The sequence below is a fragment of the Aegilops tauschii genome, chromosome 3, assembly GCF_002575655.3.
Source record: "Aegilops tauschii subsp. strangulata cultivar AL8/78 chromosome 3, Aet v6.0, whole genome shotgun sequence".
Lineage (NCBI taxonomy): Eukaryota > Viridiplantae > Streptophyta > Magnoliopsida > Poales > Poaceae > Aegilops > Aegilops tauschii.
The window spans coordinates 45,617,329-45,632,293 of record NC_053037.3 but is presented as its reverse complement, the minus strand read 5'-3'; the positions used below and the strand labels follow the sequence as shown (position 1 = coordinate 45,632,293).

The following is a 14,965-nucleotide window of genomic DNA, read 5'->3' as shown; positions in this document are numbered from 1 at the left end:
GCCTAAGGCGATGTGGTTTGGAGAAGCACGGGCGCAGCTAGCTGGTGGGGTGGCCGTGCTACTCGACGGGGAGGAGAGCAGGAGGCAGCTGCTTGCAAGGTGGGGAGGAGAAAGAGATCTGGGTGAGGCGGGCTCCGCGTGGTGCGCGCGAGCTGGAGGAGCTCAGGACGGTGCGGCTGCGTTTGCAATTAGGAGAGATTAGTAGAGTTTTTTAGAGAGATATTAGGGGAGTGTTACACACGGGCTGCGGGTGATTACTTCCCTGCCGTTTTTTTTCATATAAGAAGCACAATTTGGTAGCCGTCGGATTTCAGTTGCAAATAAGAAGTGTTTCCCTAGCAAATATCATGCACTGCCAATTTAACACGTAGATGATATGACACTGTAATTAAAGAAGAAAGAGAAGATAGCAGTATCATAGATCACCCAACAAGGAATTGGTAAATAGATCTTGTACATAACTTTACATTACAAATGGATAAATAAGATGATACTATGATATACACTATACAACGGGATGATACTTTCTCCGTTCCTAAATATAAGTCTTTCTAGAGATTTCAATAAATAACTACATACGGAGGAAAATGAGTGAATCTACACTCTAAATTATGTCTACATACATCCGTTTGTAGTTTGTATTGAAATCTTTAGAAAGATTTACATTTAGAAACGGAGGGAATAGTAACTAAAATGATATCATGCAGTATGATACTATCCGGTGTGGGATGCCTACAACTTATTTATTCTATACTACTAACGAAAATCAGTGAGCTTTGCAGTCATCAATCTCCTTATGGACCGGCACATTATACGGTGACGCCACCAGGAGCAGATGGTTGCTTCTCTTTGCCGTCAAGCCTACAACGGTGTCCATGTCCAGCTCATCCGGCCGCATTCCGGCAGGGAGGCTCCAGTCGAAGTAGTATAGAAGTCGTGCCACGACGAGTTCTACCAAGGCCAATGCAAAGATGTTCCCAGGGCACATCCTCCTTCCACTTCCAAATGGCAGGTACTCTAGCTGCGTGCCTTTGTAGTCCGCCGCGTTGTCCTCGAACCTCTCAGGCCTGAACTCCTCTGCGTCCTCCCAGTACTCTGGGCTCCTCGCCATCGCCCATGCGTTGACGAAGACACGGGTGCCCTCCTCGACCCTGTGCCCGTGGACGTCGCAGGTCTCCCTGCAGACACGGGGGAGCAGGAGCGGAACCACCGGGTGAAGCCTCATGGCCTCCTTGACTACCATCTTTGTGTAGCATAGCTCTTCCATGTGTGCCTCATGGTCTTCTGGGTTCTTGTGGTTGAATGCACACCGCACCTCTTTCTGCGCCTTGGCCATTGCGCCACGGTTCCTTATGAGCTCCGACATGACCCACTCGGTGGTCGATGCAGTTGTCTCCGTCCCTCCAGCGAACATATCCTAATTTGTCAGTCACAAAGCAGAGTTTTCACTTTCAATGAGATGTCTATGAAATTGATTGAAGTTCCATAATTTTGTTGGCACAGAAATGTTTACCTTTCGGTCAAAATAATTCGGCGATTTCAGAACTACATGAAAATTCAAATATCTGGTTGAATATTTTAAGTGAATATTCAGCCCTTTGGCTGAAATGCAAATTGAGTCACTGGTATTGATTGGATTTATTCGGTGCTTGCTGAAATATTTCTGAAAAGTGATTTTTAGTGATTTTGTTGCAAATATTTCTGAAAGTGGAAGTGAAAACCATGTCACCGAGTTGACATGCACAAAGATGAAAATCCCGTTTCATATATACTAGCACATCTGAAAGCAGTTAGCTATTACCACTCCACACTCACCGCTATGACTGCCTTGATGTTTGTGGTGCCCATGGGGACCTCGAGCTGCCCCTCGTCCCTGATCCGAAGCAAGACTCTCAGGAGGTCCTCGTCGTCTCCGGTCTTGTTCTCCTCTAGCCGCGCCTCGCACTCTGCAATGATCTTGTCAAGGACCGTGTCGAGCTGCCGGCGCGCTCGCCAGAGCCGGCGCTTCATCCCACTGACGACGTCGACGAAGGACAGAGACGGGAAGAGGTCCCCGACGCAGAGGCCCCCGCTGCTCCTGAGAATCACCTCGATCGCCGACAGGAACTGCGCCTGGAGCTCCCCGGTGCAGCCCTCGCCGAACGCCACCTTAGCCGTGACAGTGTTCGTGCACGACATCACGAGGCCGCCGAGATTGACCGGCTCGCCGCCTCGGCCGGTGGAGCGGATCGTCTCGACGAGGCGCAGGATCTCGCCGCCCCGGACCAGCGCGAACTGCCTGACCTTGCGTGCGCTGAGGAGCTCCGTCGTGCAGAGCCTGCGCATTGTCCGCCAGTACGCGCCGTAGGGCGCGAAGGCGACGTCGAGGTTCCCGTACAGGCAGATCTGCGAGGCCAGGATGCTCGGGCGAGACGCGAAGTTGATGTCCTTGTCCCGGAGGACCTCCTGCGCAGCCGCCGGCGAGGAGATGACGACGGCGTCCACCTGGCCCAGCCTGAGGTACATCACCGGGCCGTGCTTCTTGGCCAGGTCACGGAGAGCGACGTGCGGCAGTGGCGTGAGGAGGTGGTGTAGGCTTCCGATGAACGGGAGGCTCCATGGACCAGGAGGCCTTGCTGCTTTGGATTTGCGGCCAAGTAAGGACAAAAGGATCGCTAGTGAGACTAGTGAGAGGAACAGGAGGGCGGCTGCCGTTAGCTCCATCAGGAGCTTTTGTGGAATTACTTATTTCACAAAGCTCCCTGTTTTACTTGGGATGAAGAGCGAGGGCCCATCTTATAAGCCTTGTGACGAAGGCTGCAGTGGCGGCAGGATCCAATTTAGCCATTCCTGATGCTTGATTTGTCCGTTATGGAGTGCTCTGTGTCAGAGCATCTCCAGCCGTTCAACCTCCCAGGGCGTCGAAAAAGAGCGGCAGCGAACCGGTGCTAGATTGGCCCCTGGGGCGACCTAGCTCCCAGCCACGCCCCCAGGCGCCGCCCCCCAGCTGCGGCAAATTCAAACGTAGTCATTCCCGCGCACAAAATAGACGCCACAAATCCGGCGATCAAGCGGCCACAAGTTCGGCGATCGAATGAAAAGTTCGGCGTACAAAAAGCAGAAAGGACGCGCGTGCGCATCAGACGGCGAGGTCGGCTTGCGGCGTCGGCGAAGTCGGCGTGCGCGGGCTTGGTGGGGTCTCTGTGCTTGGCGGCGTCGACATGGCTTCTGTGCTGCGGGGAGTCTCGGCGGCATCATCGCTCGGGCTTGGCGGGGGCGTGGGCGTGGGCGTGGGCGTGGGCGGCGTCCTCAAGGGAAGCTGGTTCAGGATGAGGCCACGCTCCGCCAAGTACCACGCCTTGAACGCCTCATCGTTGCTCTGGAGCATGTCCGCCCCGCCCAGCAGGAAAGCCAGGTCGGTGTTTCTCTTCTTCGCGGTGACGTTGGTCCGGAGTAGGTCGAGCTTGGTGGCGCTGCTCGACATCAACGCCGACCACCACGCGTCGGTCTTCTCTTCACGAAGGACGGCCCGGGCCTGTGCGTCAGCGAGGCAGTGCTCGATGGACTCCTGCACTCGAGCGGTGGCCGCGTCGGCGTGTTTCCCCTTCTTGGCACCTTTGTTGCCGTCCGGCCGCCCTTCTGATGCGCCCGGAGTCGGCGCGTCCGGCTTGTAGGTCTCCTTGGCCTTGTCGAGGGTGCATCGGACTTCCGCTCACTTCTTGCACTTGTCAATGCGCTTGTAAACGTGGAGGTACTTGAATTCGGCGTCGCTGTTGCTCTGCCGATACAGGGCGAACATGCGCAGCAACTGCGCGGAGGAACAAACAGTTGGCGGGCGGGCACGGCGAAGAGAGGCGGGTGACCGGCGTGGCATACCTGATCCTCAACGCTGGCGCCGCTCTCCGGGCGAGCCGCGACCTCCTCGACGACCCCATGCCATTTGTTGCACGCCCCCTGGATACGCCCCCAATGGTTCGCCATCGCCTTTGACCCGCGCTGCATGTAGACGCCTTTGAAGTAGGGGTCGACGAGCTTGCGCTCGTCGAACTCGGCCTTGATGCGCTCCCAGTACGTCTCGATGCTTTGGTTCGTGCCGGTGGTCGGGTCGAGGCAGACGACTTTCCATGCTTCGCCGAGGCATTCCTCCTCCTTGGACGCCCACTTGATGCGCGGCTAGCCTGACCTGGCCGCCCGCTTCTTCTTCTTGCGCCTCCTCGCCGGAACATTCGCCGGCTCCTCCTCCTCCTCCTCCTCCTCCTCCTCCTCCTCGTCCTCCTCCTCCTCCTCCTCCTCCTCCTGCTCCTCCTTGCCGTAGACGTAGCTGAGCTCGCCGTCCATGCTGCCGCTGAGATCCACCGTGTCGTCCGGGGTGACGAACCCGGGGAACGCGGCGGCCGCGGCCGAACCTGCCGCGATGATGTCGTCCATGTCGGCCTCGGTCTCGTCGGTGTCGCCGAGGTGCGAGAAGGGCAGCGCGCCATGGCGGAGTGGGGCGTCGGGGAGGCAGCATAGGCGGGCGGCGAGTAGTTGTATGGAGGGTACTGCACGCCGGCGAAGGCGGGCGAGGGTGTGCGCTGGGCCGGGTGTCCATGGGGAAGGTGACGTTTGGGTTGAACCCACCGTGCGCGTCCCCGTCGGCGTAACCCGGCGAGGGCGATCCCCATGGCTGCGGCGAAGGAGAGCCGACGCCTTGCTGGCCCCAGGGCGCGTACTGGGCGTGGCTGCCGGGTGGATTCATCATCCCCGCGCGAGTCGCCTCGGCCTCGGCTTGGTCCGCCGAAGCGGCAGCCACAGCCGCGCGTGCCAGGTTGTCACGGGCCTTCTTGGCGATGGCCCTGTTCCGCCGGTCGGCGATGACAGCCTCCCGTCGCTGAACTTCCGCCCTCCACTCGGCGTTTGGCATGCCTGGTGGCTTGGACGGCGGCGCCCTCGGCTTCCTCTGCTTCGGCTGGGTGACGGAGGCGGTCGCGGTTGCCGCGGCGCGGGGGACGACGTACTTCTTCGGTGGCATGGCGACCGGCTGGGAGGCGAGCGGGAGGGAGATTGGCGGGAGGAAAGGAGAAAATGGGAGGGAAGTGGGGAAAAGCGGGAAGAAACGGCGGGAAGAGGCGCTCGACTTGCCGACAGGGCGGACTCACGCGCCCTTTTCGCTTGTGCCGGCGCCCCAGGCGCCCCCCAGGGCGCCGGGTTCTGCCTGGGTCCGCCGGCACCACTTTCGGCCCGAGCCGGCGGAAAACGGGCTTCTGGGGGGCGATTGGGCCGTTTTTTCGGCACCGGCGCGGCAAAAACGCCTGGGGAGGGCCTGTTGAGGGCGCGGCTGGAGATGCTCTCAGCTTCCTCTGCTATCAAAATACAGTGTCTATTAGATTGTTCCAACTTTTAAGTTAAATTTTACTTTTGGCGAACCTTTATAATAGATCTGATCTTTTTGCAAAAAAAAAAAACTCAACTTTTACAAAATCTAACCAGGTTTATGGAAAATAATATGAATAGACAAAAGTTTATTTTAGTCCCTCAACTAATTACAAGTGCAGCTTTTGTCCCTCAACTTCAAAACCAGACAACTTGCGCCCTGATTTTCCAAAGCGTATGCTTTTATTACATCTCTATCCTGAATAGAAGCGGTTCCGCTGCTGAGTTAGATGGGTCTAACTACCAACAGTTACATTTTTTTGGAGCTAAAGAATATTGGGGGATGGGTTAGAGATGCTCTAACGCGTTTTGATTTCTTATGCTTTGCTATTTCAGGTTTGTGCTTTCCTTTCTACTCTTTCCGTCCCAAAATAAGTGACTCAAGTTTGTACTAACTTGAGTCACTTATTTTGAGACGGAGGGAGTATTTGACATTTTGGTGCCTCTATTTTATTAAAACTACATCTTGTTTGGTTGGTTGGAGCTAATTAGAGAAAGGAAATCGGAATTCGGGTTATAAGATACAAACCCACCTGTTTGGTTGTAGGGACTGGGGATCTAAAAGGGACAGGGAGTGGGAGTTTAGCACCACATGGCACATGTGGTAAGATATCCTCAAAGTCCAAGGGAGTGGGAGTTTAGAGTCTAACAACCCCAACCATTTTAATAACAAGGAAGGGGTGGAAATAGGGATAGAAATGATTCAAAGAGCTTAAACCTTGAATGTAACTTAAGTTGTCATCTCTTACTTTTTTCTTAATCATTTATGACTATCCACTAACCAAATAATGGAATAAAAATCTCTCTTAAATTCTCAAACATTCTTATCATTTCGCTGCCAAACAAATGATGGGGACTAAAATGAGATGTCACATGTCTAATCTTACCATTGCTCCTTCCTCTTAAATCTGAATCCCCTTCAAAAAAGTTGTCAGACACGCCGTTAAAGGTTGTGTACGCATTTTGGCACAGAGCCCGGAAACAACAAATTCTTCTGCTATTGGAGAACAATGGCTCAGAAGAAGGATCGGGAGAGGCTTTATTGTACTTCACTACATGTTAGCATGGTATACAAATTTTTATTGGGGCCTCTTGATTCTCAGGAATTTTAAACCCCGAGAATAGGGAAAACATATGAATAGAATGTCATGACGCCTTAAATACTAAAAGTATGTCTGGATGTTTAGTTGTGCACATGAAAACTATAGAATTAGATGATACTCCCACGCGTTGTTGCGGGAATTGATTGATGAAAATTTGGGTTGATAACATAAGAACCAAATTTAAGAGTACATATGACTTATTATTTTTCATTAGGTATAGTTGTAACAATATTTATTGAATATAAGTAGAATAATTGAATGGAAAACATGTTTCAGTGCATGGTTGAATGTGGTGGTGGGTACTTTCTCATGCATGATTGCATTTATAGGTGGGCCTTAATTATCCAATTCATAGTTGTATGGTGGGGTAACTTGCATCTTGAGATAAGTAAGTTTGTGGGAATGACTTTTTTAGATATATAGGATTCTTCACAAAAGGTCGAAATGAATGCAAATTTAAGTACAAATGAATTCTAAGGATGAAAATCCTATATAGATTGCAATCTTACGACTCAAACAACTCATGTAGGAAAAATTACCGAGGCCCAGAATCCTCCAAAATTACTTTTACAATCCTTTGAATCAAAGAACCTGAGGCCCTAAACGACTTTTATGCCGGACACTCGATGCCAAATTCTGGGGAAGCAATCAAAGCAGCTCACACGCTTAGTAAGATTGATAATCCTCCTATGTTTTTACTACTCCCTCCGTTCTCAAATATAAGCCTTTGTAGAAATTCCAACAAGTGACTACATACGGAGCAAACTAAGTTAATGTACACTCTAAAATATGTCTACATACATACATATGCTGTATTTCATTTGAAATGTCTACAAAGACTTATATTTAGAAACGGAGGGAGTATCAAACTTGGTAGAGGATGTAACTGTAAGTCCTTCACGTAATCACGTGGAATGGAAGTGACGTTCACCTTGGATTCTTCACATTTCTATTGATGCTCATATTTGCAAAATAATACCCAGTTTTGGCATGTAGTGCACTGAAGAAGCTCAAAAGATTAATCCTCTGTACGGCCGTACGTATCATATAAAAATACAAGCTTAGAAGTCAGCTATGCAATCTAATGAGCTAAGCGACAATGGCTGCTAAGGGCATCTCTACCCAATATGGTATCGACATTGGTAGGAAAGATTTGGTGGCGGCTAAGCCTTCAAGTTTTATATACCAAGGCAGGAAGTGAAGAAAATCCTCTAAAATTAGAGAAGCAGCCACCTACATATATAGAAAGGAAGAATTAACAACAGGGCGTTTAATCTTGACTTCAGGCGAAGGCATCCAATAGATCAAAGAAAATATTATCGCATTGCTGTACCCATCCAGGGACTCTTTAATCATGGTGAACGAGAATCCTACTATACTGTCATTTTATCTCCTAGATTAGTGATATTAGATTGGTGCTAAATTGCTAATCGGTTGACGTGTCAACTCTCTAGTTGGTGATGTCAGGCCATGTCCAACACGGGCGCTTATGATAAGCATCAGGATCCAACTCCCGTCTGTTTTGGCCACGTAGGCATTATTGCATGTTTTAGAAAGGTGTTCCAAATTAGAAACATTTTTGAACAATATAGTGAATTTGTTCTAAATACATAATGAGCTTTTTCAATACAAGACGAATAGTTTCCTACTCCCTCTGTTCCAAAATACTTGTCGTGTAAGTATTTTGGAACGGAGGGAGTAATAGATGCCAGCCTTTTTAAACACGAGATAAAACATTTAGCTGAAAACCACGACGGATATTTTTAATACGTGGTGGAATATTTCATAAATACTTGATAAATCATTTTTTAAATATACATGAATATTTTTAATACATGATAAACATCTTTGTAATTTAGTAAAAGATCCAAATTATATATTTCTATCACTGAATATTTTTAAACTATTTTTAATACGTGAATATTTCATTTAGATGTGTGAGACATCTCTTGTAGTCATGGGCCTCTATGTCACCACCACGACATCTTGCGAGAGCATATGCTCTCTCTCCTGGCTAGAACCAACTGTCTGCGTGTAGAACAAAGAGGGGGAGGAGGCGACTGCCTCAGGCGGCATGGCGAAAAGCTCTTCGAGGTTCCGCTGGTACTTACTGGACGCAGTGTAGTTCCCACCGTCACAACGGTAAGCCCAGTAGCCAGTTATCAGGCTTGCTGCAGTGGCGGTGTTAAGGAGAACCAGTGCAGCCACGACGGCGTGACCTGAAAAGGATAGGTGAGTACCAAGTTAGTGACATATGAAAAGTGATATAGTTCAAGAAGCAAGAACTGAAAGATTTATCCTTATTTACATAATTATTTCTACACGACTCTACACCCTAAGAACAAACGTGAACTCAACAAATGTAGCTAGTAATCTTGTAAAAATGAGATTATCAGTCATTCCTGTATGCTGCTTCTTAGTTTTATTCAAATAGATTCTAAATGATCTTGTTAAACTGGCAGTTTGCACAATATTCAGTTCAGTGAACAACATGATCACACTACATGTAATTCCACTCTTCGAGAAACAATATTCTTGGCTATTTAAGAGGCAAAAAATGAAAATAAATAAATAGTTTAATATTGTTCCAAACTGAGCCCTAATTCAGTTTTCCTACAATGTAAAATCTACAACTAAACTGGTATTCTGCAGTATCTGCTTTGCTCTGCTCAACTTGAGGACTGCTTTTGAAGACTGCCACTAATGTGGTTGTGTTAGTTCATCTGTGTTGTGTGCATGCATAATGGCTGAAGAATGTTTTGGCCGAAGAATGTTAATCTGTAGCAAGGCAAGAAAGTACTATATATTTTGGCTGCATGGTAAATTGCATGCAAAATGTGACTTGTGTCATGAAATTGTCCAGAGTAGCAACCATCCGTTTGGGAGAGCAAAAGTGAATGAAAAAACAGGGAGGATGCTGCAGAACAGAAACAAAGCTGGGCTGGAATAAATGTTGTCGCGGCATGCCTGTGAGTGTGCGTTATTTTTTTTTTTGAGGGGGGCGTGTGCGTTATTTAGTAGTAATGCATACATAGATGAGATGCTTTGTGATTTTAAAGAGGCAGTGCAGAATTCTAGTGTCCAACTGGGACTTGGATGACTAGAAGACCTACTCTGAACGTATAAATGGTGCTGCAGTAGCTTGAATTCTAAAAGTTTCAAAATTTGCAAAAATATGGGACAACATAGACAAATTTCACAACTTTGTTTATCCGCAATGCTTAAGATAGAAGGCCTGTAATTTTCCGAGTAATTCATCATTTGCTAAAAAAAATCTCAGCCATTTGTTATGTTTAATCAAATGGATTATTTTCCTTACTAATTACATATTCCTATTTTATATGGTACTGTGGAACTCTAGAAATTTTACTACTGTAACTTTCGACAACAAAACTACGTGATTATTCATCCATGCGTTCTACGATGATAACTTAAACTACAAAGTACAGGGTGGTCTTGCTCACCTCTATACATTTGCGTGCCCATTTTTCCCCTGCCCTGGTTCACAACCCTGCCCTAGTTCCCAACCTTCACCAAAGATCCGTCTGCAATTAAACAATGTTTAAATGACTCAAATCAAATTCTCTGATACCATGTGGTAAAAATTTGTATCAAAATGATAATAAAAGACAACTCCTTTTGCACAAATACAATAATAAATTAAAGTTGGTGGTTTACTGTAGCGTGTGTTAGTGGGCCTATCTGTTATGCTAGCAGAGGCTAGACTATTTAGCTTAGGGGGCCAATGCCCCCCCCCCCCCCCCCCCCCCCCCCCACACACACACACACACACACGTGCACACACAGCCCGTTTGTCCAACTTATTTGGTAAAACTAAATTACTAATTCACATGCAAGTCATTTGTTTAAACGATGAAGGAAGGCCCATTCCCTTTTTTACTAGCGCCAACTAATCAACCAAATTACCAATTTCTGTAAATCTCTGCATTCTCCAGTTGGTTACTACTGCAACTGTAGGAAATACAGTATGTGGTTGACGGGAAGGCACGAACAGGCACATGCTGTACATCCACCATTCCACCTACAGGAAGACCAATCCTACTCACGTACATGATGGAAACCTGGACGCCGGCTGTTTGGCGCGGTCGCCTACCGCACCCTCGTAAACAAGAGAACATCATCAAATAAGCCATCAAATTCTCAAAAGCTAACATGGAACAAGTGCACAACATCAAAAGGGTCTCCAGTTTTCGGTTGACGTGAACCAAGGTACATAATGTCTAAACTGTGCACAGATGCAAAACAATGTGATTCCTAAACTGCAGTCTTTCAAATTAGGCAAGGTCAATGGTAAACATCGACGACTTTGCTCAGTCTTCACTGCCAATCTAACTAACTTGAGTTTTCTATCTTTCTTGTATTGGGGAATAATAAGGTGATTCTTAATCATTGACAACCCTCTTGACTGAAACTCGAAAATGAATTTTTTCAATTTATCTGGTAAAACTAAATTAATAACTCACATGCATATATCTACAGGGTCATGTCATTTGTCCAAACGATGAAGAAAGGCCCGTTCTTTTTTACTGCCACCAACTAACCAACTTGAGTCTTTGTGAATAATATGACCTCTTTCAATGCGGTTTGTAAGAGTAACTAAAATATGGTGGAGGATGGGCTCCTGGGATTTTGTTTTGTGTGTGTGTGTTAGGTTAAAGCGATGGATGCCCCCAATTGTAGAGTACATGGAGCAGGAGGAAATTAATCATTCCATTCAAGATGTGCAGTACTAGTTTTTGTGTGTATGTGTCTACTGGTTCAAATTCGCCGCAGTCGTTGTCAGCTTGGATTTGGACTGGAAGTCGGTCCCGGGCACGGGCAGGCATTTCATATGGGTACGGATTTGGTCTCCTGAATGAAGAGGGGAGGAAGTTGTAATGTGTTTGAAGTTGGACTGAAAAGCGGACTTTTCTCAAATTGAAATGGCTGAGATGCAGTAGCGTGTGTCTTGCATTTTGTGATGTGAATTTTTGTGATTATATATGCAAGCAGGCACTGACAATCTGTGATCTACCAACATGTCGAACGGCCAATAATGCACCAATCGGGAGACCTTTATAAGGTTAGAATACCTTTGTATACAAGATCAGCATAATCTCATTATCGACGATCTGTGATCTTTGGGCCTACAAAAAGAATTACCCGTTGTGAGAACTTATAGTTCACCTACATCTTTCTTATGTTGCTCCAAGTTGAGTTCTAGATGATGGAAAATGGAATTGCTATAATTTTGATTTTGTAAAGAAAAATTATTTTTATGTTTACGGAGCTAGGACTCTTAAAATGTGTAACTACAATTAGTGCCAGTTAACAGAAAGAAAAATTGCATATCAGCTTAAAAATAGACATTCCAAACATTAGTGTCGAGTAAAAAAAAACACAATGTTAAGTTTGGATGAACTGGCATACTGTAATTTTTTGATGATTAAGTTTTGGTCGATCTGCTACATGAGGAAAAGTTTAATCCCTAGCATTTTAGAGGATGGAGGATAAAGTGTTGCTGTCCTTGTTTTCTTGCTGAAACAAGTTGGAAAGATAGATAGCGTCATCACAGTAAATGTCCAAATCCCAATCCCAATCCCAATCCCAGCGCGTTCGAGCTATACTCGGATTTAAAACATAGACAGATATAGTGGTTGCCGCCAGTTCCACCCCTGCCCCGTCTCCCCCGCGTCTCTTCTTTCTTGCTCGCCCCGTCTCCCCAATTCCAAATCCGCCTGATCTGATCGGCCTCCAGCGCATCCTGTTCCTCCCGTCCTGCCGTCGGGCCGCGTTCGTTTGATCGTTGCTCTCGCATATTTGAAAGTACCAGCAGCAACGACACAAAGAATACAACCATGAAAAAGGGATCCGCGAAAAATTCAGTTTGTTTTCCTTCTTTCTTTCTTTCTTTCTTTTTTGCTGATACGCATGGTTTTCTAGGAATCACAACCAAAGTCACTGCTGTAATTTCTGAAACAGATGCTGGCAATCGTTTTCAGTTTTGCCAAATTCGCCCAAAACAACTTAGAAGATTCAGATCGCAGAGTCAATGAACAAGGCCATAGAAGAATCAACCACGTTTTGGCACCAATGCTCCTTTCATTAAAAGAACACACACAAAGCATTCACTTGCACATACTACTTGCATGTTTTCTCATCACAGCCGCATGAGGCTCTGCGAAGTGTACAAGTGCCTTTCGGCTCCGCTGGATCATTGCAAGTTATCTCCTGGCAGCATATTGTTGTATAATAAGTTTCCTCTTTATCATGGCTGCAGTGGCATAGGTCGCACTGTCTTGATACGGTTGTCTGAGGAAAATACGTTGCTGGTAGAACCCTTCTTGCTGGTTGTACTGGGATGCTGCTTGTACTGATGTTGTCTTCCACTCCCCCTGTTCATCATGTTTTTTTTAGAAAAGGAGGATGACCCCTGGCCTCTGCATTTGGGCGATGCATACGGCCACTATATTAATTATTCTCACCAGACCTTACAAAGCCATACAACAGCATGACTAAAGCCACCGTCTAAGCAACAACTGTCGCTATACCTATCCAATTGATGAAGGGGCGCAGATAGTCTGGGCCTAATACCAAACAGACATCGCAGCCAAACCTAAACATCTAAGACCTGAGGTCCCAACCAGGACGCCTGCCGGGTATGGGGCACCGACCAGTCCGGCGCACTCCTCAACCAGGACGCCTGCCGGGTATGAGGTCGCCGCAACCACCTGCCACCAATCCATCTTCAGAGCTGTACTGTTGCATGTACCGTGCCAGGTCTCTCTGCCATCGACGCCACCACGACGCCCGACAGCGTCGTCCTCCTGCGCGAGTCCATCCTCCCACAGCGAACTCCGAATCTGCACTGCGCCACGCCGTCAAGATCCGTCGCCATCAGTGTGTAGGATGAAGCACCGCCCCACCAAAGAATCCGTCCTCTGGTCCCTCGATCACGTGTGTACCTCCAAGAATGACGCCCCCAAGGGAGGAACGACACCAGAGCGCTGCCGTCATTCGATCATCTGATCTAGGGTTTCCCCCAGAGGTAGCAGAGAGTGGCCTTGAACTTCTCCGCGGCGATGCCTTCAAGAAGGGAACGACGCAGATAGCACCGCCACCGCCGGCCTTAGCAGACGCCGAAGGCAAGTTTTCACCCAGATCAGTTCGAAGGGATCCAACTCTCGTGCACAGGCCACCGTCACCACCAGCACCACCAGGCAGAACCTTGGAGCACCGGCAGATCAGCGAGCCGCCGGCACCACCGCATCCAGATCGCCGACCACGCCGGGCCGCCGCCATCCCCCGCGCCGTCCGGGTCAGAGACGGAGCCGCTGACCGCGCACAGGGACCACCGCCGCCTGCACACGCCGGAGCGCCGTCGAGAGCCCAGCGCCCGCCACCGCTTGCCGAGGGCCGCCGCCACGCGCCCTGAGCGGACTCCCACGCACACCAGGGAAAACCGCGAGCGTGAGCCCTGCCGACGCCCCCAAGCCCGCGCCGGCACGCCACGCCTCCAGCGCGCCGCCAACCACCGCCGCGATCCGCCCGCGCCAGATCCAGCGAGCCGTGGGAGAAGAGATCCCGCCGCCGCCGACGCCGACCGGGCTTTGCCCGGCGGCGAGGAGGAGAGGTCGGGGGAGGGACGAGGACGCGGCGGCGCTAGGGTTCCCCCCGGTCGCCGCGCAGGGGCAACACGGGAGGAGAGCTCGGGTCTGGGAGGAGTCCTTTTGGGGGAGAATTTCACTTCCCGGCCTCTGCACCAACTAGGGATGCATATGGCCATTTTAGTATGAGTACCAAGATAAACATGGTCCTCAGAATTTTTTTAAATGAGTATCAAGATATTTTTTGACGAGTGGTTCCACCACACACCAAACTTGATCCTCAATAAATGGGGGAAAACCCCTGTGCATCACCTGTCAATTCTAGGAATTGAACTCGAGTCGTTAGGCTGCACAACTGCATGCCCAACCATTGAGCCAAGGCTCATGTATAACAGGTGAAGTCAAACTTGATAGTACAGACTAAAACTCCTAAACCGATGGATGGATGGGTACAACAAGACCCAATTCAAAGATCTATATGGAATGGTAAAATAGATATGAATATGACAAACATACCGTGGACTCGAAGGCTGGTGCATAGAAGCACAAAGCACATGAGGCAGACAAACATCCGGGGAGATTTTGCCATTACGCTTTGTTTGGATGTCTCCATTGGAGAGCTCCATTTGAATTGATTTGGAATTCCAAATCAGTGAGGAGACTGAAATGACACGAATACAAATTCGCCTGTTCCAATCAACGACACCTAGCATGTTAGTGCTAATCGCTTGCTTTCGGTTCCTATACCTTCCTTGGTCAGCCACATCAACAAGCATGTCAGTATGACAACCATCCAGTGCTTCAAGTACATCACCAGACCACTTTCATTTGTAATCATCAGGAGCTTGAGCGGTAGAGGAAGGT

General features: G+C 48.4%; 1 protein-coding gene and 1 pseudogene across 1 annotated transcript; both read right to left on the bottom strand.

Moving 5' to 3' along the window:
- Positions 1 to 712: 712 nt before the first annotated feature.
- Positions 713 to 2,703, bottom strand: LOC109776121 (9-beta-pimara-7,15-diene oxidase-like). Its single transcript, XM_020334794.2, has 2 exons — positions 1,816 to 2,703; positions 713 to 1,417 (listed from the first exon to the last, which is right to left on the bottom strand). Exons 1-2 carry the CDS (start codon positions 2,701 to 2,703, stop codon positions 767 to 769), a joined length of 1,539 nt encoding a protein of 512 aa, XP_020190383.1. The 3' UTR covers positions 713 to 766.
- Positions 2,704 to 3,118: 415 nt separating this feature from the next.
- LOC123497540 (uncharacterized) lies at positions 3,119 to 14,690 on the bottom strand (annotated as a pseudogene).
- Positions 14,691 to 14,965: the final 275 nt, after the last annotated feature.

Coding starts and splice junctions, on each gene's coding strand:
- LOC109776121 (XM_020334794.2), bottom strand. CDS start 2,703: ATGGAGCTAACGGCAGCCGCCCTCCTGTTCCTCTCACTAGTCTCACTA. Junction 1,418..1,815: donor ACATCAAGGCAGTCATAGCG/GTGAGTGTGGAG, acceptor CTGACAAATTAG/GATATGTTCGCTGGAGGGAC.